The sequence below is a fragment of the Geotrypetes seraphini genome, chromosome 4, assembly GCF_902459505.1.
Source record: "Geotrypetes seraphini chromosome 4, aGeoSer1.1, whole genome shotgun sequence".
NCBI lineage: Eukaryota > Metazoa > Chordata > Amphibia > Gymnophiona > Dermophiidae > Geotrypetes > Geotrypetes seraphini.
In genome coordinates this window covers 143,565,255-143,592,269 of record NC_047087.1, presented here as the reverse complement: position 1 = coordinate 143,592,269, position 27,015 = coordinate 143,565,255, and the positions used below count along the sequence as shown (strand labels likewise).

General features: G+C 48.5%; 2 protein-coding genes across 3 annotated transcripts in view; one reads left to right on the top strand and one right to left on the bottom strand.

Annotated features, from left to right (window-relative positions):
* The window catches only part of PSME3IP1 (proteasome activator subunit 3 interacting protein 1), a 205,278-nt gene that overhangs the window by 156,884 nt on the left and 21,379 nt on the right, over positions 1–27,015 (bottom strand). The window lies entirely within an intron of this gene.
* Positions 4,067–4,939, top strand: LOC117359718 (osteocalcin 2-like). The gene has a single exon (XM_033942932.1). It carries the CDS (start codon positions 4,067–4,069, stop codon positions 4,937–4,939), a length of 873 nt encoding a protein of 290 aa, XP_033798823.1.

Sequence of the window (27,015 nt, the reverse complement as noted above, 5' to 3'; positions counted from 1 at the left end):
TTGCGCGTTAGTCGGGTGCTCAGCATGCACAGCCTGGCTCCTATTTGCAACATCCTTCACTAAAAAAAAACACAAAAAAAAAAAACACAGCACACTACGCTCGCGCCTGTGAGCCTGCAGGGACGGGAGCCTGCTGCTCATTCTCTTTAGTGTTTGCCCTGTCCGCGTCTCTCATTCAACTCCCCGTTAGCAGAAGTCCCTGGCCGGCCCTTCCCCACCCCTCCCGTACACGGCAACCAACCTGCCAGTTCAAGCCGCGGAGTGTCACTCCCTTCGCCACCCACGGACTAAAGTGCTTCCCTCCCCAGCCGACCGTACCATTCGCTCCCCCCACCCTCCTTCCACACGGCCGCACTGCGGCCCTCTCGGAGTCAACGGAAGAGAGGTGAGCGGAGAGCAAAGAAGAGGCGCTGGAGACAAACCGTGAAGAGAGGGAAGGGAAGAGGGGGGTCATAGGCTTTTTTTCTCCCTCCACTGCGGCGGGAGCCTGAGCCGGCATAGGCGGTTGAGGGGGGAAGGTTGCGGTCGGAGTTGCTAGGCTGCAGCGGATGGGGCGAGCGCCTCTCCCCCCCCTTTGTCCGTCTTCCACTGTTCCGAGGCCTTTTCGGCGTCTGCCTTCTGCCAAATCCCAGGCCTGCTCTCCTTCCAAAGTGCTGGTCCCTCACGCCGCGCCATCTAGCGCATGCGCCACAGCGCGACAGATCAGGGAACACGGGGCACGATTGCGCATGCGCGCTTACCATTTTATTATATATGATGATGATAGGTCGATGCCACCGGGTTTTCTAATAAACAATTAATTTGGTCCCAAATTGATTTCCAAAAACCATAATAAATGGACAATAGAACAATAAATGATCTAAAGTATTAATTTTTGATGGAATATTAAGTGATATTTAAGTGTCAAGTGATTGTATTTCATATTGCACTTATTGAAAGATTTAAAAATGAATAAAGAATTAAAAAAAAAAAAAAACAAACAAAAACGCGTCACAGCCTTTTAGAGTCTCAAAAGACAAGGTTGAAACGGAACCTTCTGTAAACTGCGAAGAAATACCTTAACACTGTACTCCGGGCTTCCTAAGAGTTGTACGAATATACTGTACTTCCTTTAGGAACTGAACTACAGGAAGCAGAGAAGTAAGCAAAGAGTGAAATACCTAGCCCTTGTAACAAGCTAAGACTGCCACTTGAAGCTGAAGGAAATTGAACGCTAAGCCCTTGGCAATACGCTTGTGCCAAAAAAGAAAGAATATAAAACATAGAAGTTTGGAAGGTTGCCAATGTTGAGAAGTTCCCAAGAAAGGAAAAACCTCCAAATGGTAGCATAAGCCACAGGTGAAGACATCTGTATCACCTGGAGAAGAGAAGAAATAACCTGCTTCGCATAACCCTTACACGTTAGCCATGACTTTTCAAAAGCTAGGTCGTAATATCAAAGTAGGATGAATATCCATGTTGATTGGACCCTAGATGAGTAAATCCGGAGATACCGGGAATCTCAACAGCTCGGCCATCAAAAGACTAATCAGATCCACACAGCAAGGACGGCCCAGCCAATCCGGAGATTCTCTGATTACTGTGCCCTGAAAGCGAGCTTGATATGGCAAATCCATCCAATCATCAGCCAGGGGAAAACACTTAAAAAAGAGAAAAGAAGTTCAAATAAAACATATACTCACAACTTTGTTGATAGTGCCAGCAGATGCCGGTTGTTTAGCACTATGAGGGCAGAAATGTTTAATGAAAGATTAGGTTTCTTACTTCTGCTAATCTTCCTTCTTGTATATCTCCTCTGGAGCCTGAACTATTGGATAGTGCATCCATTCCAGCCTTGGCTGCAGAACTTAAAAATAACGCCACCCCCTCTGTGAGGTCACCTGTGTGGCCACTTCCCTTAAAGTTCAGTAGGTAGCAAAGACAGGAGTATCTAATACAAACAGGAAACACAAGAAAAAAAAAAAAGAGGGGTTGCAGGGACTCCCCGATACAAATCAATGCTACTCATGATAACCAAATACATAATCAACAACCGCCAATAAAAGGCTAAGTTAGGATAATAAGAAATTGAAACATTTCACACCTGCAAAACTAAAGAAGATCCAGCCTAAAGAGCAGAAGGGGCACCATCCCAGGACCCCTAAAATAAATAAGCTTAAATAAGCTTAAATAAAAGGACACTCGGGGAAATGTTAGCAAGGCTGGTCAAAGAGAAAAAGCAAACTTACCAGTTACTGGCAGGCAAACTGCGAATTGGACAAAACGGATAGACAGGAGTTCAGGCTCCAGAGGAGATATACAAAAAGGAAGATTAGCAGAGGTAAGAAATCTAATCTTTCATTCTTGTACAATCCCCTCTGGAGCCTGAACTATCAGGACATATCAAAGCAGTCCTAAATCTCAGGGGGGGGCCTAAAGAGCCCGCCGCCAGAACATAAGGGCCAAAGGCCGCAACACCCATAGCTGCCACATCAAGCAGGTAAAACCCGGAAAAAAAATATGAAGGGAAACCCACATGGCCGCCCAACAAGTCTCCTCAAGCGAGACCACATGAGAGTCAGCCCACAAGGAAGCCTTCACGCCAAAGGGAGGCTGCTTCCCCGCCGCCACATGGGCCGCGGAAATGCCCGCATGCAACCAATGCAAGAAGATAGCCGGGGACGCAGGCTGACTCCGGCGTGCAGGTCCCGCCAGGACAAACAGATGGTCTGACAGACGGAAGTCGTTAGTAGCCTCAAGGCATCTCAAAAGGAGACGCCCACCTCCAGAGACCGCAAAACACGGGTCTTAGACTTGGAACCCGACAGAACAAAAGTGGGTAGCCGAACTACCTGGGCGATATGGACTGCTGACCTCACGTGCAGAAGAAAAGTAGACATGGTCCTCAAAACAACTGCAGACTCCATAATGCGGAGAAAAGGGTCCCTGCATGACATAGCCTGAAGCTCCGACAGACCCTGAGCAGAAGCGACCATAACGAGGAAATCAGTCTTAACGGCAACATCTCTCAGAAAAATCCCAGCCAGGGGTTCATAGATCAGATGAGCCAGTGAGTGGAGAACCAGACACAGATCCCTTGGAGAAACCAGCAGTCGCAAGGGAGGCCGCAGCCTTCCCCCCCCCCCCCTGTAAGAAGCCCACAACATCTTGGGATCTTGAGGAGACACCAGAGAACCCCTGAGAGAAGAAGGACCCAACCTGCATTTTTGTTTAAAATCCTGTGTTTTAGGGTGGTATAGAGCCTGTATTTCTGACTTACTAGTTTTCAACCACTGTGTCTGCTGATTAGGTGGAGAAGGGTGGGGCTCTGATTTACTACTAAGGTTAACTGCATTATCTTTGGGACAGTGCTATGAACAAGTCTGCCCTGTGAACTTCTAAAAGCTAAGTTTCTCCATGTACAAGCAGTATAAGTCAGCCCCACTTTTGGTGACGTCATCTACGTTCCCAATTCGGAATTGCTCTCCCAGAGCTCGGGTGAGGCTTTTGGGAGCCTCTTCTGAGCATGTGCAGGTAGCCCTATATATACCTATGCTGGCCCTCACTAATCCAATTTAGTTCATCCACCCTTCCCAAATGGACAGATCACAGCTCTCCATTCATTTAAAAAAAAAAACCAAACAAAAAAAAACCCAAGAACAAAAAAACCAGAAAGAAAGAAAAGAAAAGAAGAAGAATGGCAGAAAAAAAATGAACAGCCTGCAGGAAAACCGGGTTTCAAGAAATGCCCGGACTGCAAACGAAAAATAAGCTCCATGGACCCCCACGAGGTGTGTGTCCATTGCCTAGGAGCACCACACCTCATGGCAGCCTGCCCTCAGTGCCTAAAAATGTCTCAGATGGCTAGAAGAAATCGGCTCCAAAACCTGCACACCACGGGGGAAGACCAGCGAAGAAGGGGGAAAAAATGCAGCCAAAAAGCACAGGCAAGACCCCTCTGGAGCACCCGACATAGAGAAGAACTTCCCCGGGACCCCAATCGGCAATCACGGCAGCCCCTGCTTACCTGCTGCCTCAGGAAGTCCAGCAAGAACAGAGCAGACTGCTCTTGAAACTTTCCAGCTTCATGAAAGCCTCCCCAACGGCTGCTCCATGGCTCGGGCAGAGCACAGAAGTGCAGACAGTGGAAGAAACGGCCGAGGGTCTCCTATCCCCTCCGCCAGCCATCCCAGCTGCACCAACTCGGGACTGCTCTGATTCAAATCGAAGCCATGCTGCCTGCTGCCCCGAGATTCAAGCTGCCTCGAACTCATCCCAGTATGATATCAGTGCACTGGGCCCCGCCCCCTTAAAGGCACAGACACAGCAAAAGGCAAGCCTGGATACAGACAGTGCCTTTGCAAGCATGGAGCAGAACTCTGCTCACCTAAAGGGACAGGGCAATGTGCTTCACAGGAGCCAACACACCAGAACCTGCAAGGAGGGAAGACAAAGGAGACACAGAACATCTTCCTCCTCCTCCCCCTCCTCTTCATCATCATCATCTTCAGCAGCCTCACCAAGGCGACAGAGGTGCAGAAGGTCAAAAGATCATGGAACCAGGAGCAGGGGCAGACCCCATCAACCGGCTGACCACCCACGTGCATCGGCCACAGATCCCAGCATCCAGCCACGCCAATTGACCACCCCTACCGATCACGGACAATTGTCTGACCTTTTCAACAGATTCATCGCACAGCAACTCTCCGGGCAAAGGGCGCAGAGCAAAAGCCCAGCACCGAATGCAGAGCAGACACTGCAACCACCAGCAACATGGAGGCAGGGAGCAGAGACAGCCGCGTCACACTCTCCAGCCACAGACGGCTATGCCTCCGAACGCAATGGGCACTACCAGCAACACGGGCAGCCCACACACATCAACAACCCAAGACACCCCAGACACAGAGGCCGCGTCTGTTCCACCTTACCCTGTACAATGATGCCCTCCAGAGGAAAATAGAGGAAACCCTAGACACGCTACACCCCGAGGGAAAAGCATGCATAGCCCCCATATTACAGGATATGAAGGAATGTGGAAAACACATGATATAAGCGACTTTTGATGCATTTGAAACATCTGCCCGCACGGCTGGAGTGGCCATAGCATCCAGACGCCTGGCATGGCTGCGGGCATCGGGCCCATGCGAGGACACCCATGAGCGTATCGCAGATGCACTCTGCTCAGGGGAGAACTTATTTGGAGACAAAGTCACGGAAACAGTGGACACAATGAAAGCCAATTGCACAACTCTCCAAACCCTCTCCTCAGATGGCTTCGTAAAAACCCTGGCACCAAGGCGGCATAGCACCAACCACTATCGCCGACAAAATAACACTGTAAGGCACTTCGACAACCAGACAAGAGGGCCGTCCCACAGACAGAAAGCACAACCCTATAGCACCCCTTACCAGCAAAGGCAGCGCCAGAGGGAGCGAAAACAGCAGAAGCCAGCTACTTCCACCACCGCAAAAGCCGGGCCTAGCTTTTAACTCATCAACAAGGCCGCCTCTCCACATTCAACAAAGCCTGGGAGAAGATAACAGAAAAATGGGTGCTACAAATCATAAAAAAGGGATACCACATCAAATTCCACACACACCCGCCAACCACCCACCAAAGAGCTCATCCTCAGAGAAATCAAAGCTCTCCTCCAAGCAAGAGCAATAGAACCAGTACACAAGTCACAGCAAAACCAAGGGTTCTACCCCCACTATTTTCTCATCCCCAAAAAGGCAGGAGGGTTCAGACCCATCCTAGACCTACCAGGCCTAAACAAGGAAAAATTTTGTATGCACTCCTTACGAGCAATCCTACCACAAATTTAAAAGGACGACTGGCTGGCTTCACTGGACCTCCAAGATGCGTATTCACACATCCCTATGCACCCCTCCCAAAGAAAGTTTCTGCGGTTCAGGACCCTAACCCAGCACTTCCAAGTCTTCACAAAATGTGTCGCGGTGGCACCGGCACACCTCCGCAAGAGCGCCATAGGCGTGTTCCCTTACCTGGATGACTGGCTGCTGGAGGATCCATCAGCCTAAGAAACAACAACAGCAGTCAATACAACGATGTCACTCTGGCAATACCTGGGGTTCCTCGTAAACACCAAAAAATCTGTGCTACAACCAACACAATCAATAGAATTCATTGGGGCAAGGATCTGCACGCCCCTGAATGCAGCTTTTCTGCCCCACTCAAGGGGACAAGCAATACAAAAACTGGTTCAGCAAATATCAGAGACACACAGTGTCACAGCAAGAACAATACTACGTCTCCTGGGCCATCAAGCAGCCTCCATGCACGTTGTCCCACTTGCCAAACTCCACATGCGACCCCTTCAGTGGTTCCTCAGAAAGAATTGGAACCAACACACACAGCCTCTGTCTCACAGAATCACAATGGATCAGAAGATCTGCAACAACCTCAAGTGGTAGACACAACAGAATTTGTACATGGGCAAGCTTTTCCAGCAGCCACACCACCAACTGACACTCACCACAGATGCCTCAAAACAGGGGTGGAGAGCTTACCTCCTCCATCTGAGAACCAAGGGCCCCTGGTCACCTTCCGAGGCCAAACACCACATCAACCTGCTAGAACTCAGGGCAATTGGGAATGCCCAACAAGCCTTTGCTCCCTGGATCTCCAACAAGACCTTACTGATCCAGACAATCAGGTAGCAATGTTCTATATCAACAAGCAGGGAGGCACGGGCTCACTCACCCTCTGCAGGGAAGCCCAGAAAATCTGGACATTTGCTTTATCAATCAATACTCTCATCCATGCCACCTACCTCTCGGGCCTGAACAATGCCCTGGTGGACAGCCTCAGCAGAAAGCTGGACCCCCACGAATGGTCCCTCAATCCGAAGGTAGCCCAGGATCTCTTCCACAAATGGGGCCTCCCAATAAGGGACCTCTTTGCTGCAGAGGACAACAAGAAGTGCCCTCAATTCTGCTCCAAAAGACCGGCATAATACAGTCAAACCAGGGACGCTTTCTCCATACATTGGGGGGGGAGGAACGCCTGCTCTACGCTTTTCCCCCCATACCATTCATCCACAGAGCGCTACAGAAGATCAGGCAGGAGGTAGCCACAGTGATCTTCATTGTGTCCTACTGGCCGAGACAAGTATGGTTCCCTTCCTATACCAGATCTCGGCACGGCCGCCAATCAGTCTACCGCTGTGACCGGACCTCATCACCAGGGACAAACTCTGCATCCCAGATTGAAAACACTAGCACTGACAGCATGGATGTTGAAAGTCTAATCCTGGACCCTTTCCACATGTTAACTGGGGTGACTGAAGTACTGCTAGCAGCCAGACACCTGGCAACTAGGAAATCATAAAGGCTCAAGTGGAAAAAATTCCACATATGGTGTGTCTCAAAAGGAGAAGATCCACTCACCTGCCAGGTCCCAGCAGTACTTCAATACTTACTTGACTTATCCACAGCAGGCCTGAAAACATCCTCCATAAGGGTCCACTTGAGCGCTATATCAGCGTTCCACAACCGCATCGAGGACAGGACCCTAGCCACACACCCACTAGAGTCCAAGTTCATGAAAGTGCTTATACACCTGCATCCCCCGGTACGCTGCCCAACGCCAGCGTGGGACCTGGGTATCATCCTCCGCAGGTTAACAGCGCACCCCTTCGAGCCATTGGAGGATGCGCCAATCAAATTCCTCACCTGGAAAGTAGTCTTTCTCATTGCCATCACATCAGCAAGGTGCATCAGCGAGTTACAGGCCCTGGTGACATACCCACCATACACACAGATCCTTCATGATCACGCAGTGCTGAGAACTCACCCAAAGTTCCTACCTAAGGTAGTCTCACCTTTCCATGTAAACCAATAGATAGTGCTCCCCTCCTTCTGCCCGGGACCACATACCAACAGCACGGAACAACTCCTACACACCTTGGACTGCACCTGCCTATATATTCAACGAACGCAACCCTGGCAAAAGGCAGTACAACTATTCGTCTCCTTTGACCCCCAACAAGCCAGGAACACCAGTGGGGATATGCACTTTATCCAACTGGATCTCAAACTGCATTACCTCCTGCTACGAGCACACCAACTAAGAGCCATGGCCGCAACATTGGCAAACCTCAGCAACATGCCACTTCAGGACATTTGCCACACACCTTCACCAGACACTATTGCCTGGATTGCCCGAAAACAGACCTCCAATGATTTTGGTCTCAACATACTACGAATGGTGACAAAACGGACACAGCAAAAGACACCAATACCTGGACTAGCTGAACAGGACTACCTGATCTGTCTGAATCAGATAGAAGAGATTGTTAGACAGCTTATATTCTGCTATGTTGGCACAATTTGCACAGTTTGTTTTTTGTACAATCCCCCCCCCCCCCCAAAAAAAAAAAAAAAGGTGTTACTCAAACACCACGTAGGTGATATATATTTGTTATAATCGCTATCTGTTATTGAGATACATACTCTACCATGCTGGTAGATTAAAAAAAAAAAAAGAAAAAGAAAAAGAAAGGGAGTGTTGGTCCAGTTCTAAGGACCAACATAAAGTTCCTATTGTTTACAATGCATAACCTCTGACTGGTCTCAGTAACTGGGGTTTTGTCTCTGTTCCTCACCTGACATTTATGCAGCCTCACCCTACCACAGCGAGGTAGTGGGGATGCAGAGGGGACCATCCCCGACGGGGATCCCGTCCTCTTACACCCTCTGCACTCCGCAGCTGGAGAGTCACCAAAAGTGGGGCTGACTTATACTGCTTGTCCATGGAGAAAGCGAAGTTACTTAACTGTAACGGGAGTTCTCCGTGGACAGCAGGATAAGTCAACCACACTGACCCTCCCTCCTCCCCTATGGGTGACACTGCAATAAGACTCAAGCTAGGGGAATCACTGGATTAGTGAGGGCCAGCACAGGTATATATAGGGCTACCTGCACATGCTCAGATGAGGCTCCCAAAAGCCTCACCTGAGCTCTGGGAGAGCAATTCCGAATTGATAACGTAGATGACATCACCAAAAGTGTGGCTGACTTATTCTGCTGTCCACGGAGAACTCCCGTTACAGGTAAGTAACTTTGCTTACTTAGCATTTCATATTCTGCTCTTTTCACTGTTTTTCAGCATTATATCTGCTTAATTTCTCTTCTCCTCCCTGTTTCTTACTTAAAAAAACAACAAACAACAACAAAAAATAAACCCTTCTCTTTTCTCTGTTAAATCTTATTTCCTCTTCCTTTTCATAGGACTTTATTAACTCTAATTCAATCCTGGTGCCTATGGCACAGGGTGACTAAAGTAGGGAAAATCCTGTTATAAATCCTGTGTTTTAGGGTAGCCACTGATTTGGTATAGGGCCTGCATTTTTGTTTAAAATCCTGCGTTTTAGGGTGGTATAGAGCCTGCATTTCTGTTTAAAATCCTGTGTTTTGGCTTGGTATAGAGCCTGCATTTTTGCTAAACTAAAAGATGCTGGGAACCGATATGTGGAGAGTGATGAAGAAAAAGCAAAATGTGCTAAACAAATACTTCTGTTCTGTGTTCACAGAAGAAAATCCTGGAGAAGGACCGAGATTGTCTTGCAAAGTTACATGAGAAAATGGAGTAGATTCTGCGCCGTTCACGGAGGAGAGTGTTTATAAGCAACTTGAAAAACTGAAGGTGGACAAAGCGATGGGACCAGACAGGATCCATCCCAGGATACTAAGGGAGCTCAGAGAGGTTCTGGCAAGTCCTATTAAAGACTTGTTCAACAAATCTGTGGAGACGGGAGTGATTCCTAGGGATTGAAGGAGAGCAGATGTGGTCCCTATTCATAAAAGTGGTCACAGGGATGAAGCAGGAAACTACAGGCCGGTGAGCCTCACTTCAGTTGTTGGAAAAATAATGGAAGTGTTGCTGAAAGAAAGGATAGTGTACTTCCTTGAATCTAATGGGTTACAGGATCCAAGGCAACATGGCTTTACAAAAGATAAATCGTGCCAAACGAACCTGATTGAATTTTTTGATTGGGTGACCAGAGAGCTGGATCGTGGACATATGCTAGATGTAATTTACTTAGATTTCAGCAAAGCCTTTGATACAGTTCCTCATAGGAGGCTGTTGAACAAACTTGAAGGGCTGAAGTTAGGACCCAAAGTGGTGAACTGGGTTAGAAACTGGCTGTCGGACAGATGCCAGAGGGTTGTGGTTAATGGAAGTCGCTCGGAGGAAGGAAAGGTGAGTAGTGGAGTCCCTCAGGGTTCAGTGCTGGAGCCAATCCTGTTCAATATGTTTGTGAGTGACATTGCTGAAGGGTTAGAAGGAAAAGTGTGCCTTTTTGCAAATGATACCAAGATTTGTAACAGTAGACACCGAAGAGGGAGTGGAAAATATGAAAAAGGATCTGCAAAAGTTAGAGGAATGGTCTAATGCATGGCAACTAAAATTCAATGCAAAGAAATGCAGAGTAATGCATTTGGAGATTAATAATTGGAAGGAACCGTATATGCTGGGAGGAGAGAAGCTGATATGCACGGACGGGAGAGGGACCTTGGGGTGATAGTGTCCAAAGATCTAAAGGCAAAAAAACAGTGTGACTATGCAGTGGCTGCTGCCAGAAGGAAGCTGGGCTGTATAAAGAGAGGCATAGCCAGTAGAAGGAAGAATGTGTTGATGCCCCTGTACAGGTCATTGGTAAGGCCCCACTTGGAGTATTGTGTTCAGTTTTGGAGACTGTATCTGGCAAAGGACGTAAGAAGACTTGAAGCGGTCCAGAGGAGGGCGACGAAAATGATAGGAGGCTTGCGTCAGAAGACGTATGAGGAGAGACTGGAAGCCTTGAAAATGTATACCCTAGAGGAAAGGAGAGACAGGGGAGATATGATTCAGACGTTCAAATACTTAAAGGCTATTAACGTAGAACAAAACCTTTTCCAGAGAAAGGAAAATGGTAAAACCAGAGGACATAATTTGAGGTTGAGGGATGGTAAATTCAAAGGCAATGTTAGGAAATTCTACTTTACGGAGAGGGTGGTGGATGCCTGGAATGCGCTCCCGAGAGAGGTGGTGGAGAGTAAAACTGTGACTGAGTTCAAAGAAGCGTGGGATGAACACAGAGGATCTAGAATCAGAAAATAATATTAAAAATTGAACTAAGGCCAGTACTGGGCAGACTTGCACGGTCTGTGTCTCTATATGGCCATTTGGTGGAGGGAGGGCTTCAATGGCTGGGAGGGTGTAGATGGGCTGGAGTAGGTTTTAACGGAGATTTCAGCAGTAGGAACCCAAGCACAGTACCGGGTAGAGCTTTGGATTCTTGCCCAGATATAACAAAGAAGAAAAAATAAAAATAAATATATTTAAAATGAATCAGGTTGGGCAGACTGGATGGACTATTCAGGTCTTTATCTGCCGTCATCTACTATGTTACTATTTTACTATGTTACGAAGAAGAAACCGCCAGACCCTTCCTGAGGCCAGCCCACAGAAGGCCAGAACAGGCACCACTGATGGAGCCAAAGGATCCATGTGAACTGCTGCACACCAGGCTGAAAAGCACCTCTAGGCCTTCGCGGAGTCTGACCCCATCGGATTCCTGTTGCCATGAAGAAACGTGGCAATGACAGCAGAAGAGAAGTCCCTAGCCCTCAAGGCCGCGTGTACAGCCCCAGGTCGCAAGACCAAGCCGTCCGGAACTGGAAGGGCTATCAGGCCCTGCGTGGCAAGGAAGATATATACCCCTCAACCGCACCAGGTCTGCGTACCAAGGACAGCCGGGCCAGTTCAGGGCCACTAGGAACACCGGACCTGCGTTAGATACCACCTGGCCCAGAACGCGCCCTATCATAGGCCATGGGGAAATGCCATACAGAAGTTCCCCATCAGTCCATGGCACTCCAGCACTCCGCCTGGCGATCCATAAGGTCTCAGAACCCATTGGTATGGGTATCACCCAGATCCACTAGGTTGGCCACCTCGGCTGATTCCGCCGAAGAAACAGGCGACAGCAATGGCACAGACATTGAAGCAAGGACGGGGACGAGTCGCCTGCTTTCTGGTAGCCCAGTAAAGGAACAAATCGTCATGCTGGCATCTAAAAGTGGAACAGACTGTTGTACTGGAGTCTGAGTAGGAGAAACAGGCAAAGCCCCTTTTTACTCCTGGGGGTTTTTTTTTTTAGAGATACCTCAGAGCCCCAAAATCTGGTGAAAAACAGGCACCGGCAGCCGGAACTGCTCTGTGTCTCTCAGATCTCACAGGATTAGCAGACTGAGGAGACTTTTTCCCAAAATTGCGCTTGCGTTTTTCATAAATGCCATCCGCGCCCAGTTTAGGCACCCCGAATGCAGGAATCACGACTCCGGTGGAATTAAAGGTTATTAGGGCCTCTCAGGAGGAGGGAAGCACGGTATCTGCTCACGTCTCACTCCCCCTCGTGGCCTACGCTTCACGGGATAAACGGCCGCGAATCCAGCCGCCATCCGCCACATCTAAGGCATGAGCCCATGCCATCCTGTCCTGAGGTGGCCATTTGTGAAGTTTGGAGCAAAAACGAAGCTTCCAAGACCAAAAAATATACTTTTGAAAACTTTTAAGAAAATCCAAGATGGCCACGCTAAAAAATGGCGATTTTAGGATTTTACAGGTGGGGGGACCAGGGCATGCAGGGAAATCCTCCAAAGCCCCGATTTGAGGACCCCCCAAATCGGCAAAGTCTGTGACTCAAGACACCACAGACATGAGCTGCAATGCATTTCAATGGCAGCCAGCAATACACAGTATAGGCATAGGAGCTGATTAAACTGGATATTTCAGATCTTCTGGCCGCCTTAACTTCCCTGTCACCTCGGATCACGACCACCAGGACCCCTCAGAGAAATCATGGAAGACACGCAGCGCAGTTCCGATCCCGGCGTACCTCCTCGGAACCGCAGCAGCCTGCGCTCTACCCCTTTGCGGACGAATCAGGGGAGAGATGGCTCCCGAACCTGGAGACCAAATTCAATATGCAGGCTGCCAGAGGGTTTACTGCAGTTTGAGGATTACAGAGCACCCTCCAGAAGCAGACAAATTTTAAAATGTCTGCGATCTCCCACTGAAGGATCACTCGCACAGAGTTGATCCGTAACACGAGGGCAAACCCGCGATACCGAAGAAAATAAAAGACTAGGAATTGAGAAATAAAATCACGAGCAGAAGAAAACTAGAAGTTCTCAGCAAGGCTGCAGAATCAAACTGAACTTCAAGGGGAGTGGCTGCAGCCAAGGCTGGAATGGATGCACTATCCGATAGTTCAGGCTCCAGAGGGATTGTACAAGAATAGTCACTGTGGTCTTTCTTTTTCTTTTTTACAGTGAATTGAAAGAAGAAAAATTGAGACCCAGTCAGACCCTCTATCATTGGAGGGAGAGTGAGGCAGGGACCTAGGGGGGCCCAGGTGTAACCCCTAAAGCCAGCACCATTCAGCCAGACACCCCTGTCTCACTGAAGAGAAACCTCTACAGGAGAAAATAATTGCCCAGTCACAGCCAGAATCCAGGAGCTATGTGAATAGCAACCATCATCTGCTGGGAGACAGAGCATATTGAAGATGCAGGAGGCATGCCAGCCAATAGGACCACCTGTTAATCAGTTTCTCTATTTCCACCTGCTTGTAGATATGTGCTATCCCATTGGTCTCTGGATTCATCTGCTGCTGTTGCTAAGGAAAGTTTCTTAAAACTTAAAGTGACAGTTCACTTTTCAAACTATTCGTACCCCAGTCCAGGGATGATGTCACCCATATGTCTGTCTGCTTGTCCTAGGATAAAGTATGGTCTGACCACACCATAAGCAGAAGAAAGCATTTTTGATTAGGGGGGCCAAAAGTTCCACCCTAGACTCTGTCCAAGCCTCACCTCAAACCCCACCCCTATAATAATAGTACTAATTATGACATTCTTCCATTCATTCATTCTTCATATATATACACAATATAATCTCATAATTATCTTTCTCTCCTTCCAACCCCCCTCCAGCATGATTTTGTGTTATATTTTTAAATTAACCTTTATAAAAGTTTATTTCCATGCATTACACTGGCTAACACTCATTTTGGAGCCTCAAATGTTAGGCCTGTTTCTGGGTATATTTGATCTGCTGATTCCAAAAATGGCACCAGTTTTTGAGAACCATAGATACAAAAAAACCCAAAAAAACAACGTACTGTATAGTGAATTTAGCAGAGAAACCTCACTCACACTCTCATTAGAAATAAAACAAACGAGACAGAAATCAAAATGTATACAAAAAAATGGAGAAAACAGACCTCATACATAGACAGCCGGGACTACACAGTACCCTAAGCTATCCATATCATCACTGGTCTGAAAAAACTCCATAAATATATATATCATCAATTTTTCATATCAACTTCAAAGTTAATTTCTGTTCTCATATACAGTGAAAGGTTAAATCTGTCAAAATATCCTAACAATGGCAACAGTCCAGAGCAAAAGGTAATTATAAGTTCATATAAAGAGGTCCAGTAAAACGTGATGTGAACAAACAATGCAAACTTATCTTCAAATTGTATCTCTTAGATGCTCTTTTGTACAGTTCCTTTGCTTTTTCAAAAAACTGCTTCTTCCCGACAGAAAACACTTCTGTTTCGCCTTGTCCCAGGCTACATCTGGGGAAATTTTATCTCTTTATCGCCACATCTAAAATATCCAAACATGTTCGTGTAGTAAACCAACTTGGCTGACACACCTCAAAATGGCTGCGGAACTGAGAGACGCGCCCGGCTCATTCAAAAGAGCCGGGTGTCATGACGTCATCACAAACGTGATGCGTGATATGCCAGACACTAGTGTTCAAGGAAAAACCGAATGATATTAATGCCTACATAAAGTTAGATGTCAGAAGCAACATCCAAACATGAAACGTAGAAAACACACATTGTATGAAATATCTTTTTTCTTTAGTGTTTTATTAATTTTTCTTTTGAATCTTTTATATTTTTTATTCTTTACTTTTTATTGTTTATTTTAAATCACTTAAAGATAAACAAGCGGAGATCTTCTTTACCAGCACTACTCACTCAACATAAATACTTGGAGATGACAGCATGCACTCTCTTTCTTTTAATAGAATGGCTGCCATTCAAAAGACGTATTTAAACCTAAGGAATCCAAAGTTTGGAGGCGATTAATCCACTGCTGTTCCTTTTGCCAAAGTAATCTTTTAATATCTCCCCGTCTTAGAGAAGGTGTAAGTTTTTCAATCACCGAGCAATATAAGTTGTTAAAGTTATATTTATGTTCTATACAGTATATTACCATCGGAGCTAACATTTTACATGTTTAAACAACTTTTGTGTTCTGTCAGTCTGACTGTAAGAGCTCTCGACATCTGTCCTATATAAAGAAACTCACAAGGACATTGAATAGCATAGATGACATTCTGTGATTGGCAATTAGAGTTGTGTCTAAGTATATAGCTTCTCCCATCTGTTGGATTAATAAAACTACATATATTAGCCATGATATTGCAATTGGAACAGTGTCCAAAAGACATTTAGCATCTTATAGAGTTGTTAAAAAATATAAAAATCATTTGCCATTGCTTATAAAGCACAGTTACTTACCGTAACAGGTGTTATCCAGGGACAGCAGGCAGATATTCTCACATGTGGGTGACGTCATCCACGGAGCCCCGACGCGGACAGCTTTTCAAGCAAACTTGATTAAAGATTTCAAGTTTGCTGGTGCTGTACCACGCATGTGTGTGCCTTCCTGATCCACTAGAGGGCGCATCCCTCCTCATGGTCTTCAGTTCAGATAGCTAGCAAAGAAGCCAATCTCGGGGAGGCGGGCGGGTTGTGAGAATATCTGCCTGCTGTCCCTGGATAACACCTGTTACGGTAAGTAACTGTGCTTTATCCCAGGACAAGCAGGCAGCATATTCTCACATGTGGGTGACTTCCAAGCTAACCAAAAAGGGACGGAGGGAAATTGGCAATTCAAGAAAACAGATTACGCAAAACCGACTGGCCAAACCGGCTGTCGCTCCTGGACAGAGTATCCAGGCAGTAGTGGGAGGTGAAAGTATGAACCGAAGACCAAGTGGCAGCCTTGCAAATCTCCTCGATAGGCGTCGACCTGAGGAAAGCTACAGAAGCCGCCATCGCTCGAACTTTATGTCCCGTGACTCGACCATGCAGCGCGAGACCAGCCTGAGCATAGCAAAAGGAAATACAAGCAGCCAACCAGTTGAACAAGGTGCGCTTGGAAACTGGGCGTCCCAACCAATTAGGGTCGAATGACAAAAAGAATTGAGGAACCGTCCAAGGAGACTGAGTGCGTTGAAGACAAAAAGCCAACACCCTTTTACAGTCAAGTGTGTGAAGCGCCACCTCGCCAGGAGGCGAGTGGGGCTTCGGAAAAAAGACCGGAAGAACAATGGAAAGATCGAAAAGAAAGTCCGAAACCACCCTGGACAAGAACTGGGGTTGAGTAAGCAGGACCACCGTGTCATGATGAAATACAGGAAAAGACGGGTCCGCAACCAGAGCTTGCAGCTCACTGACTCTGCGAGCAGACGTGAGAGCAACCAGGAATACCACCTGCCAGGTGAAGTAATTCAAAAGAGCTTCATCAATGGAATCAAATGGAGGTATCACCAATTGAGCCAGGAACACACAAAGATCCCAAACCACCGGAGGGGCTTTGAGCGGAGGATGTACAATGAAGAGATCCCTCATAAAGCGGGAAACCGTCGGATGGACGGAGAGCAGCGTCCCATTCAGCGGCCGATGAAAGGCAGCAAATGCACAGAGGTGGACTCGAATAGATGTAGATTTGAGACCAGACCGAGACAAGTGCAACAGATAATCCAGCACTGAAGGCAAGGAAGCAGAGAGCGAATCCATGCGGTGCTCAGCACACCATGCAGCAAATCAGGACCATATCTGGGAAAAGCATTGCTGAGTGGAGATCTTTTGAGAGGCCTCGAGAACACCCCCACTGACTGAGAGAAACAGAAGAAGGGAGGCACGTTGCGAGGAACCAAGCTGATAAGTGTAGAGACTGCAGATTGGAATGCAACAGAAACCGCAACACTGAGACAGCAGAGACGGGAACATAGGTAGAAGCTGAGTCTCCCTGACACGCTGGAGGAGCAGGGAGAACCATGGCCGCCAGGGCCACAAAGGAGCCATCAAGATCATGGTGGCGCAGACCGACAGGAGGTGTATCAAAGACCCGAGAATCAGAGTAAAGGGAGGGAACACATAGAGGAACCTGCCCATTCCATCGAGAAGGAAAGCATCCACCTCGATGTGAACCCGGGAGAACATCCTCGAGCAATATCGAGGCAACCAGTGAGTGAGGGGCGAAGCGAACAGAACTACCTGTTGGGTTCCCCACCGAACAACCACATGCCGCAGAGTCTGAGAATGGAGCAACCATTCATTCGGCCGAAAAGGGCGACTCAACGTGTCCACCAGACAATGCTGCACGCCCCGGAAATACACCGCCCGAAGAAAGAAGCAGTGGTGTAACGCCCCCTGCCAATGACGAAGGGCTTCCCTGCAAAGTAACAGGGAACCTGTACATCCTGGCTTGATCACAGAATACATCGCCACCGGGATGTCGGGACGCACCAGGACCCCGCAATCTTGCAATAACGAAAATCCACCACGGCATTGTAAATGGCCCGGAGCTCCAGCAGATTGAAGCGTCTGCGACGGCCCGCATCCGACCAAAGACCCTGAGTCTTAAGGCCGTCGAGGTGCACCCCTAAGCCTATGCCGAGGAGTCCATCGGCAGAACCTTCTGATGCGATGATATGAAGAGGTGGCCCACCAACGAAACAAACGTGTCAAGGAGGGAGGCACCACAATGTGCTGGGAAGTGGGATCCCGATCCTGCCATCACTGAGATGCTCGGGTCAGCGGGGAACACGAAGAGGAAACCAGGCGAACATCGGGACATGAACCGTGGAGACCCATGATCCCAAAAGGATCAGCATCAACTCGGTCGAGGCCGAAGACCGCTGAGACACCAGCTGACTCAGGCGCAGACAGGCGGCCTGCCAAGGCAGAGGCAGAAAAGACCGGAGACGGACCGAGGACAGAGGGGTCACCTTCCGGCATAAACAAACAAGGGCCTCCCCCTGAGGCCAAGACAAGAAGGAGCGCAGACAAACTGGGTCCAGGTCTGCCCCGACGGACTCCCGAGACTGGGGCGGACAGAGTCTGAACCACTCCCGGACCAGAAACTAGTGCAGGGCACAAAGGGCCAGGACCAGACGCAGATGGGAGGATGGGAATGCCCAACCGACAGAAGCGAGGCTATACTCCCGATGCGTAGACACGGAGACACCCCTCCCGAAGGGAGGAGGGGAATCCCCAGAAGGAGAGCAGCCCGGAGGCTATGCGAGAATCGTCAAAAAGACAGCCAGGAGTCGCCGAAGCCGGCGGCTGGACCATAACCCGGCGCAGCTGCTGCTATTGCGGCTGCTGCGAAGGAGGCCGAGATAACACAAGAAAGGTATCCGGAGGCCCCTCCGGAGAAGGAGTCCAAACCACCAAGGCAGAAGGGATTCAGCTGAAGGCGTCCCGAAAGGCGAAGGACTGGATGCGTGTTGAGAGGCGGTTAGAGGCCTCCGCAAGAGAGGCCTCAAGAAGCGCAGTCCTCACGCAAGTAAAAGTGGCGAGACGATCCTGGAGGTTCGGATCCCCAGCCACACTCTGCACCAAGCGAGATGACGCATGGCGGGAGCAATAGAGCCGGAGCAGGGAGAGAGTCTCCTCCAGGAAACCAAACTCCGTACTACAAGATTCCGTCACGGCTGCCCGGAATGAACCGAAGAGAAAGCGGGGAACCCTCTCGAACAGGAGCCGGAGACGCCGAGGCACAGAGCCCCAGATGACTTCGAGGCACTAAGCTCCCGTCGATGCCGAGGTATAAAGCCCCCAGCGACGTTGCAGCACAAAGCCACAGTCGGCTTCGAGACACAAGGCCACAGCCAACCAAAGGGCACAAAGCCCCAAGCGACGTTAAGTCACAAAGCTCCAGTCGACGGCGAAGCACGAAGCCTCGGTCAACGACGAGGCACAGAGCTCGAGCCGACAATGAGGCCCCCAGCCTCAGACGATGTTGAAGCACAAGCGTCAAGTGACGCAAAGCACACGGCCGCATCCGACGGCGAAGGCACAAAGCATCCGTCGACGTCGAGGCACAAAGCATCCGTCGACGTCGAGACACCAAGCCCCAGTCGACGTCGAGGCAGAAAGTCGAGGCACAAAGCCCCAGCCGACGTCGAGGCCCCAAGCCCCAGGCGACGTCGAGGCCCGAAGCCCCAGGCGACGTCGAGGCCCGAAGCCCCAGGCGACGTCGAGGCCCGAAGCCCCAGGCGACGTCGAGGCCCGAAGCCCCAGGCGACGTCGAGGCCCGAAGCCCCAGGCGACGTCGAGGCACAAAGCCCCAGGCGACGTCGAGGCACAAAGCCCCAGGCGACGTCGAGGCACAAAGCCCCAGGCGACGTCGAGGCACAAAGCCCCAGGCGACGTCGAGGCACAAAGCCCCAGGCGACGTCGAGGCACAAAGCCCCAGGCGACGTCGAGGCACAAAGCCCCAGTCGACGTCGAGGCCCGAAGCCCCAGTCGACGTCGAGGCCCGAAGCCCCAGTCGACGTCGAGGCCCGAAGCCCCAGTCGACGTCGAGGCCCGAAGCCCCAGTCGACGTCGAGGCCCGAAGCCCCAGTCGACGTCGAGGCCCGAAGCCCCAGTCGACGTCGAGGCCCGAAGCCCCAGTCGACGTCGAGGCCCGAAGCCCCAGTCGACGTCGAGGCCCGAAGCCCCAGTCGACGTCGAGGCCCGAAGCCCCAGTCGACGTCGAGGCCCGAAGCCCCAGTCGACGTCGAGGCCCGAAGCCCCAGTCGACGTCGAGGCCCGAAGCCCCAGTCGACGTCCGAAGCCCCAGTCGACGTCGAGGCAAGAAGCCTCAGTCGACGTCGAGGCACAAAGCCTCAGTCGACGTCGAGGCACAAAGCCTCAGTCGACGTCGAGGCACAAAGCCTCAGTCGACGTCGAGGCACAAAGCCTCAGTCGACGTCGAGGCACAAAGCCTCAGTCGACGTCGAGGCACAAAGCCTCAGTCGACGTCGAGGCACAAAGCCTCAGTCGACGTCGAGGCACAAAGCAGCAGTCGACGTCGAGGCACAAAGCAGCAGTCGACGTCGAGGCACAAAGCAGCAGTCGACGTCGAGGCATGAAGCCTCAGTCGACGTCGAGGCACGAAGCCTCAGTCGATGTCGAGGCACGGAGCTCCAGTCGACGTCGAGGCACACCGAAGACCGTCAGAAGTCGGCACCGTACCAATAATAAAGGTAATAAAGGTAATAAAGGTGCAGCAGTGCGCTCCATAAAGGGCAACCTCGAGATGAGTATTCCCATGAAAGGAGGCACGCTTTGAAGGTCTCGTAGAGGCGGGCACGACTGCACTCGATGCCTGGAATGCCTGAGACTCAGCCGGCGGCGTTACCGAGGTAACGCACCTAGAAGAACAGAAAGAAAGAAAGAAAACTTACCGGGGATCGAAGCTACTCAGTCCGATTCCAACGAAGGAAAAAGGGTCCCGGCCATTCTGCTCACACGAGGTGAGCCCAGAGAGAGGCCAGGGAAGAAGAAAATACAGCTGCAGCCAACTGAGGCCTAGCAGCATGGCTGAGGCCCAAGAAGGGCCTGACGGTGGAACCAACAGAAACACAATAAAAATTCCTTTTTTTTTTTTTTTTTTGAAACAAAGAAATACACGATCAATCAACAAACGCACAGCGACTCCCTAACAAAATAAAGAAGCCGCGGTGCTAGAAAGGCACTTAGAAGAATGCAGAGAAGAGAGACAGGGCTTTCTGGCTCCGCGGAAAACTAAGAACTGAAGACCATGAGGAGGGGATGCGCCCTCTAGTGGATCAGGAAGGCACACACATGCGTGGTTCAGCACCAGCAAACTTGAAATCTTTAATCAAGTTTGCTTGAAAAGCTGTCCGCGTCGGGGCTCCGTGGATGACGTCACCCACATGTGAGAATATGCTGCCTGCTTGTCCTGGGATAAACAATAAATTTATTTTTTCACTATCAAGGAACAAAAATCTAGGAGATTTGTTATGTCACACATCTAAAGAGAAGTTTGAAAATCCAATAGAAACCAGTCTAAATGGTCATGTCTTGTGGACACTGTTACAAAAGGTCAGTCAGAGGAGACATCAGAGCTTCCTTAAGTTCCTTCAGCACCCTCAGATGTACACCATTTGGCCCAATTGCTTTGCCTACCTTCAATTTAGCTAGCTCCTCATGAATACAACCCTTTCAAAATGATCAGGGTCTACCACTCCTCCATCCCTATTCGCGGTTGTCTTCTGCAGTCCCGCTCCCGGCACTTCAGCCGTGAACACAGAACAGAAATATTTGTTAAGCAATTCAGGCTTTTCTTTATCAGCTTCTACGATTTGCATGCCAATGATATAGCTTTTCCTGGCGCAAACATTTATCTCTTTCCATGAACTATTCTGCACATGTTGGACACTTTCTCCAATGACTGATCATATGGTATTTTCATGGACTTCATTTGCATGCTAAGTTTTTTGAAGCATCGCTCATTTAGAAATCAGAAAATTTGCCGCCAGTACAATGGCAACTTTAGAGCATTGGGGCTTAAGTTGTAAAGTACCCATGTCTGTTTTATCATTCCCTCTCTCAGAAATTCCCTAACTCCTATTTGACCTGTTTCTCTGTTTTAAATTAGATTGTAAGCTCTGTTAGCAGGGATTATTTCTTACTTGTTAATGTACAGTGCTGAGTACATCTAGCAGTGCTATAGAAATGACAAGTAGTAGCAGTTAATAGTTAAGCATCAGGTCATCAGCCGAACTCCCCCTTAAAAAGGGAGGAGCCAACGGCGCACAGCCATTCGGCGTGCAGCAAAGGCAAGTGGAAAAGGCGCTCGCCTTAGCGAGAGCGCCTTTGCGAAGGGTCTCAAGAAGGGCCGAATCAACACACCGGAAGATACCAGAAAAGGACAGCAAGTAAGGACATGGCAAGTACAAAAGAAGCACACATAAGTAAGGTAAGGTAAGGTAGGGACAGCACACTAAAGAAAAGGACAGCAAGGCAGGGAGAGAGAGGACACCAGCAGCAGACAGAGAGAGAGAGGTCACCAGTAGCAGGCAGAGAGAGAGAGAGGTCACCAGCAGCAGGTAGAGAGAGAGAGAGAGAGAGGTCACCAGCAGCAGGTAGAGAGAGAGAGGACACCAGCAGCAGGCAGAGAGAGAGAGAGAGAGAGAGAGAGAGAGAGAGAGAGAGAGAGGACACCAGCAGCAGGCAGAGAGAGAGAGAGAGGACACCAGCAGCAGGCAGAGAGAGAGAGAGAGGACACAAAGCAGGCAGAGAGTGCACTTACAGGTCACACGTAATCGTAACTGTTATCTTAAAGCAGGAACGACAATGGAAGCAGAGGGAAACCAGAAGATGAGCTTTCCAGTATTCTGCACAGACTGTCATCTCAGTCTTGTGTAGCCTCCAGGAATTTTGTCTCCCTAGCGCAGTTTGAGCTTCCAAGATTCCAGTCGATCCCGGGGTAATTGAAGTCTCCTATAATGACTGTGTTACTGCTTTTGCATTCTCGCTTCATCTCGGCTTCCATTTCTTCATCGATATCTCCGGTTTGCCCGGGTGGACGATAGTATAGGCCCATCTTTATTTCAGGCCCATCTTTATTTCAGGCCCTTTGCTTCCCAGTATTTTAACCCATAGCGATTCCAGCTTGTTGGTCGTCTCTGCTGTGTCGATTCTTGTCGATTGTATGTGTTCTTTTATGTATAGGGCTATTCCACCTCCTTTCTATCTTGACCTATCCTGGCGGTAGAGCTTGTATCCCAACAGTGCTGTATCCCATTTACTTTCCTCATTCCACCATGTTTCAGAGATTTCAATTATGTCTATGTCCTCTGAATTGGCAATGGCTTCTAATTCCCCCATTTTGTTTCTTAGGCTCGGGGAGACAGTCATATGTATGCGGTCGGTGTCAGAAGCTGAAAAGCTTGAAGAAGGAAGTCAAGCGACTAGAGGACAAGATACAGGAACTAGAAGGACTTTATATCACGGAGGACCCAATCAGGACAGCTGAAGACTTCATGAGCGAGACACACATTGAGGAGGAAGTCGGGGAACTCAAGAAATTCATCAAGGAAGCATACAGGAGGAGGGTGGAACAGAACGAACTTCAGATGAAAGATGAGGGTACACCAACACCAACATGGAAGGGAGAATAAGAAGCAGATGACCTCAAAGAAGACACCCACAGAGGAATACCGCACGAGAAGAAATTGGCTAGTCGATGCCCTAAGGAAGAAAGAGCGAAGCACACCGAGGACATTGACCTGAGACTGAAGCGAAAATTGAAGAAGAAAAAGTCAGCGATCCTAGTGGGAGACTCGATCCTGAGGCATATGGACAGCCACATAGCAGGAGGGAGAGAGGATCGACTGGTGACCTGCCTCCCAGGAGCGAGAACCAAGGACATCGTGGACAAAATTGGAAAGAGCCTGGAAGGAGCGGAGACGGAATGATCCACATCAGGACAAATGATGTCAGCAGGAGAGACTACAGAAGAAGCACATTGATAGAACAGTTCAAGATTAAGGGAAGGAAGCTGAAGATGAGGACCCAAAAGATAGCATTCTCACAGATCCTACCGGTACCGAGGGCAGATGTGAAAAGGCAGAAGGAACTACAATCAATAAATGCGTGGATGAGGAAATGGTGTGAGGAAGAAGGATTCTACTTTATGAGGATCTGGACAACGTTCTAGGGCAAGAACAAGCTCTACAAGAGAGATGGACTGCACCTGAGCGCGGCAGGAACTAGACTTCTAGCAAACAACGTCAAGAGAGGTATAGAACAGACTTTAAAATAAAAGGAAGGGGAAAGCCAACAGTCGACCAAGCGTTGACGATTCGGAAGAAGGTATCCCGTGAAGATACCAAGGGAAAAAAAGGCTGGGAAGAAACAAGGGACAAATTACAGGAGTCAACTAACCAAGAAGAAGAAGTTAGAAAACTTGCAACAAAAGAGAAGAAACTAAAGCCCAAAGCACAGGGAAAGGAAATGAAGACAACACAATACCAGTATCTAAATTGCATATATACTAATGCAAGGAGCCTAAGAAACAAAATGGGTGAATTAGAAGCCATTGCCAATGGCTTGGACATAGACATCATTGGAATCTCTGAAACATGGTGGAATGAGGAAAGCAAATGGGATACAGCACTGCCGGAGTACAAGCTCTACCGCCAGGATAGGTCAGGACAGAAAGGAGGTGGAATAGCCCTATACATAAAAGAACACATACAATCGACAAGAATCGACACAGCAGAGACAACCAACAAGCTGGAATCGCTATGGGTTAAAATACCGGGAAGCAAAGGGCCTGAAATAATGGGTCTATACCAGTGGTCTCAAACACGCAGCCCGGGGGCCACATGCAGCCCACCAGGTACTATTTTGAGGCCCTCAGTATATCTATCATAATCACAAAAGTAAAATAAAACAGTTTCTTGATCATATGTCTCTTTAGCTATAAATGACAATATTATTATTAACACTTAGCCAAAAGGAAAGATTTATAAACTATAAAGAGTTTTACCTCAAGCAAAATTGTCAATTCTTTAATAACACATGAACTATTTTTTCAGAGGCCCTCCAAGTACCTACAAATCCAAAATGTGGCCCTGCAAAGGGTTTGAGTTTGAGACCACTGGTCTATACTATTGTCCACCCGGGCAAACCGGAGATATCGATGAAGTAATGGAAGCCGAGATGAAGCAAGAATGCAAAAGAGGTAACACAGTCATTATAGGAGACTTCAACTACCCCGGGATAGACTGGAGTCTTGGAAGCTCAAACTGCGCTAGGGAGACAAAATTCCTGGAGCAGCTTGTTAGAGAACCGACGAGAGGAAATGCCACTCTGGATCTAATCCTAAATGGGTTAAGGGGACCTGCAAAAGAAGTGGAAGTAGTGGGACCGTTGGGAAACAGCGATCATAATATGATCAAGTTCAAGGTTGAGGTAGGAATACCGAAAGAAAAGAGAACCATAGCGACAACTTTTAACTTCAGGAAAGGAAACTACGACGCAATGAGGGAAATGGTAAGAAAGAAACTTAGGAACACTTCCAAAAAATGGCAAATGGTAGAACATGCCTGGTCTTTTTTCAAGGACACGGTGAATGAGGCGCAAAATCTGTATATCCCCAGATTCAGAAAGGGGTGCAAAAAGAGTCTAACAAAAGACCCAGCGTGGATAACCAAAATAGTGAAGGAAGCGATAGGCAATAAGAAAAATTCATTCAAGAAATGGAAGAAGGACAAAACTGAGGGGAACTGGAAAGAGCACAGGAAGTATAAGAAAGAATGTCACCGTGTGGTTCAAAAAGCCAAAAGAGAGTATGAAGAGAGGCTAGCCAGGGAAGCACAAAATTTCAAACCGTTTTTTAGATATGTTAAAGGGAAGCAGTCGGCAAGAGAGGAGGTGGGACCGCTGGACGACGGAGACAAGAAGGGAGTGGTGAAGGAGGAGAAAGAAGTCGCGGAAAGACTTAACACGTTCTTTTCGTCTGTATTTACAAACGAAGACACAACCAACATACCGGAACCTGAGCAATTCTACAATGGAAATCAAGCAGAAAAATTAACATCCATGGAAGTGAACCTTAAAGATGTGCACAGGCAGATAGAAAAATTAAAAACTGACAAATCCCCGGGTCCGGACAGAATCCATCCAAGGGTTCTGAAGGAATTAAAGGAGGAGATAGCGGGACTACTGCAGCAAATTTGCAACCTATCCCTGAAAACAGGCATGATCCCAGAGGATTGGAAGATAGCCAACGTTACGCCCATCTTTAAAAAGGGATCAAGAGGTGACCCGGAAAACTACAGACCGGTGAGTCTGACCTCAGTTCTGGGGAAATTGGCGGAAGCACTGATAAAGGAAAACATCGATGAATATTTTGAAAGAAACGAACTTCTGATAACCAGCCTACATGGTTTCTGCAAGGGGAGATCGTGCCTAACTAATTTATTGCACTTCTTCGAAGGAATTAGCAAACGGATGGACAGAGGAGACCCCATAGATATCATATACCTAGATTTCCAAAAAGCCTTTGACAAGGTGCCTCATGAACGTCTACTCCGGAAGCTGAAGAACCATGGAGTGGAAGAAGACGTACATAGATGGATCAGAAACTGGTTGGTGGATAGGAAACAGAGGGTATGAGTGAAGGGCCACTACTCGGACTGGAGGAGGGTCACGAGTGGTGTTCCGCAGGGCTCAGTGCTCGGGCCACTGCTATTTAATATATTCATAAATGATCTAGAAGCAGGGACGAAGTGTGAAATAATAAAATTTGCGGACGACACCAAACTATTTAGTGGAGCTCGGACTAAAGAGGACTGCGAAGAATTACAAAGGGACTTGAACAAACTAGGGGAATGGGTAACAAGATGGCAGATGAAGTTCAACATTGAGAAATGTAAAGTATTACATGTGGGAAGCAGAAACCCGAGGCACAACTACACGATGGGAGGGATCTTATTGAATGAGAGTACCCAAGAAAGGGACTTGGAGGTAATGGTGGACACGACAATGAAGCTGACGGCACAGTGCCCAGCGGCCGCTAAGAGAGCGAATAGAATGCTAGGTATAATCAAGAAGGGTATTGGTCGCCGTAACTTAAGAAGGATATGGCGCTACTTGAGAGGGTTCAGAGGAGAGCGACACGTCTGATAAAAGGGATGGAAGACCTTTCATACGCTGAGAGATTGGAGAAACTGGGTCTCTTTTTCCTGGAGAAGAGGAGACTTAGAGGGGATATGATAGAGACTTACAAGATCATGAAGGGCATAGAGAGAGTAGAGAGGGACAGATTCCTCAATCTTTCAAAAAAATAAAAGAACAAGAGGGCATTCGGAAAAGTTTAAAGGGGACAGATTCTAAACGAATGTTA

Coding starts and splice junctions, on each gene's coding strand:
- LOC117359718 (XM_033942932.1), top strand. CDS start 4,067: ATGAAAGCCTCCCCAACGGCTGCTCCATGGCTCGGGCAGAGCACAGAA.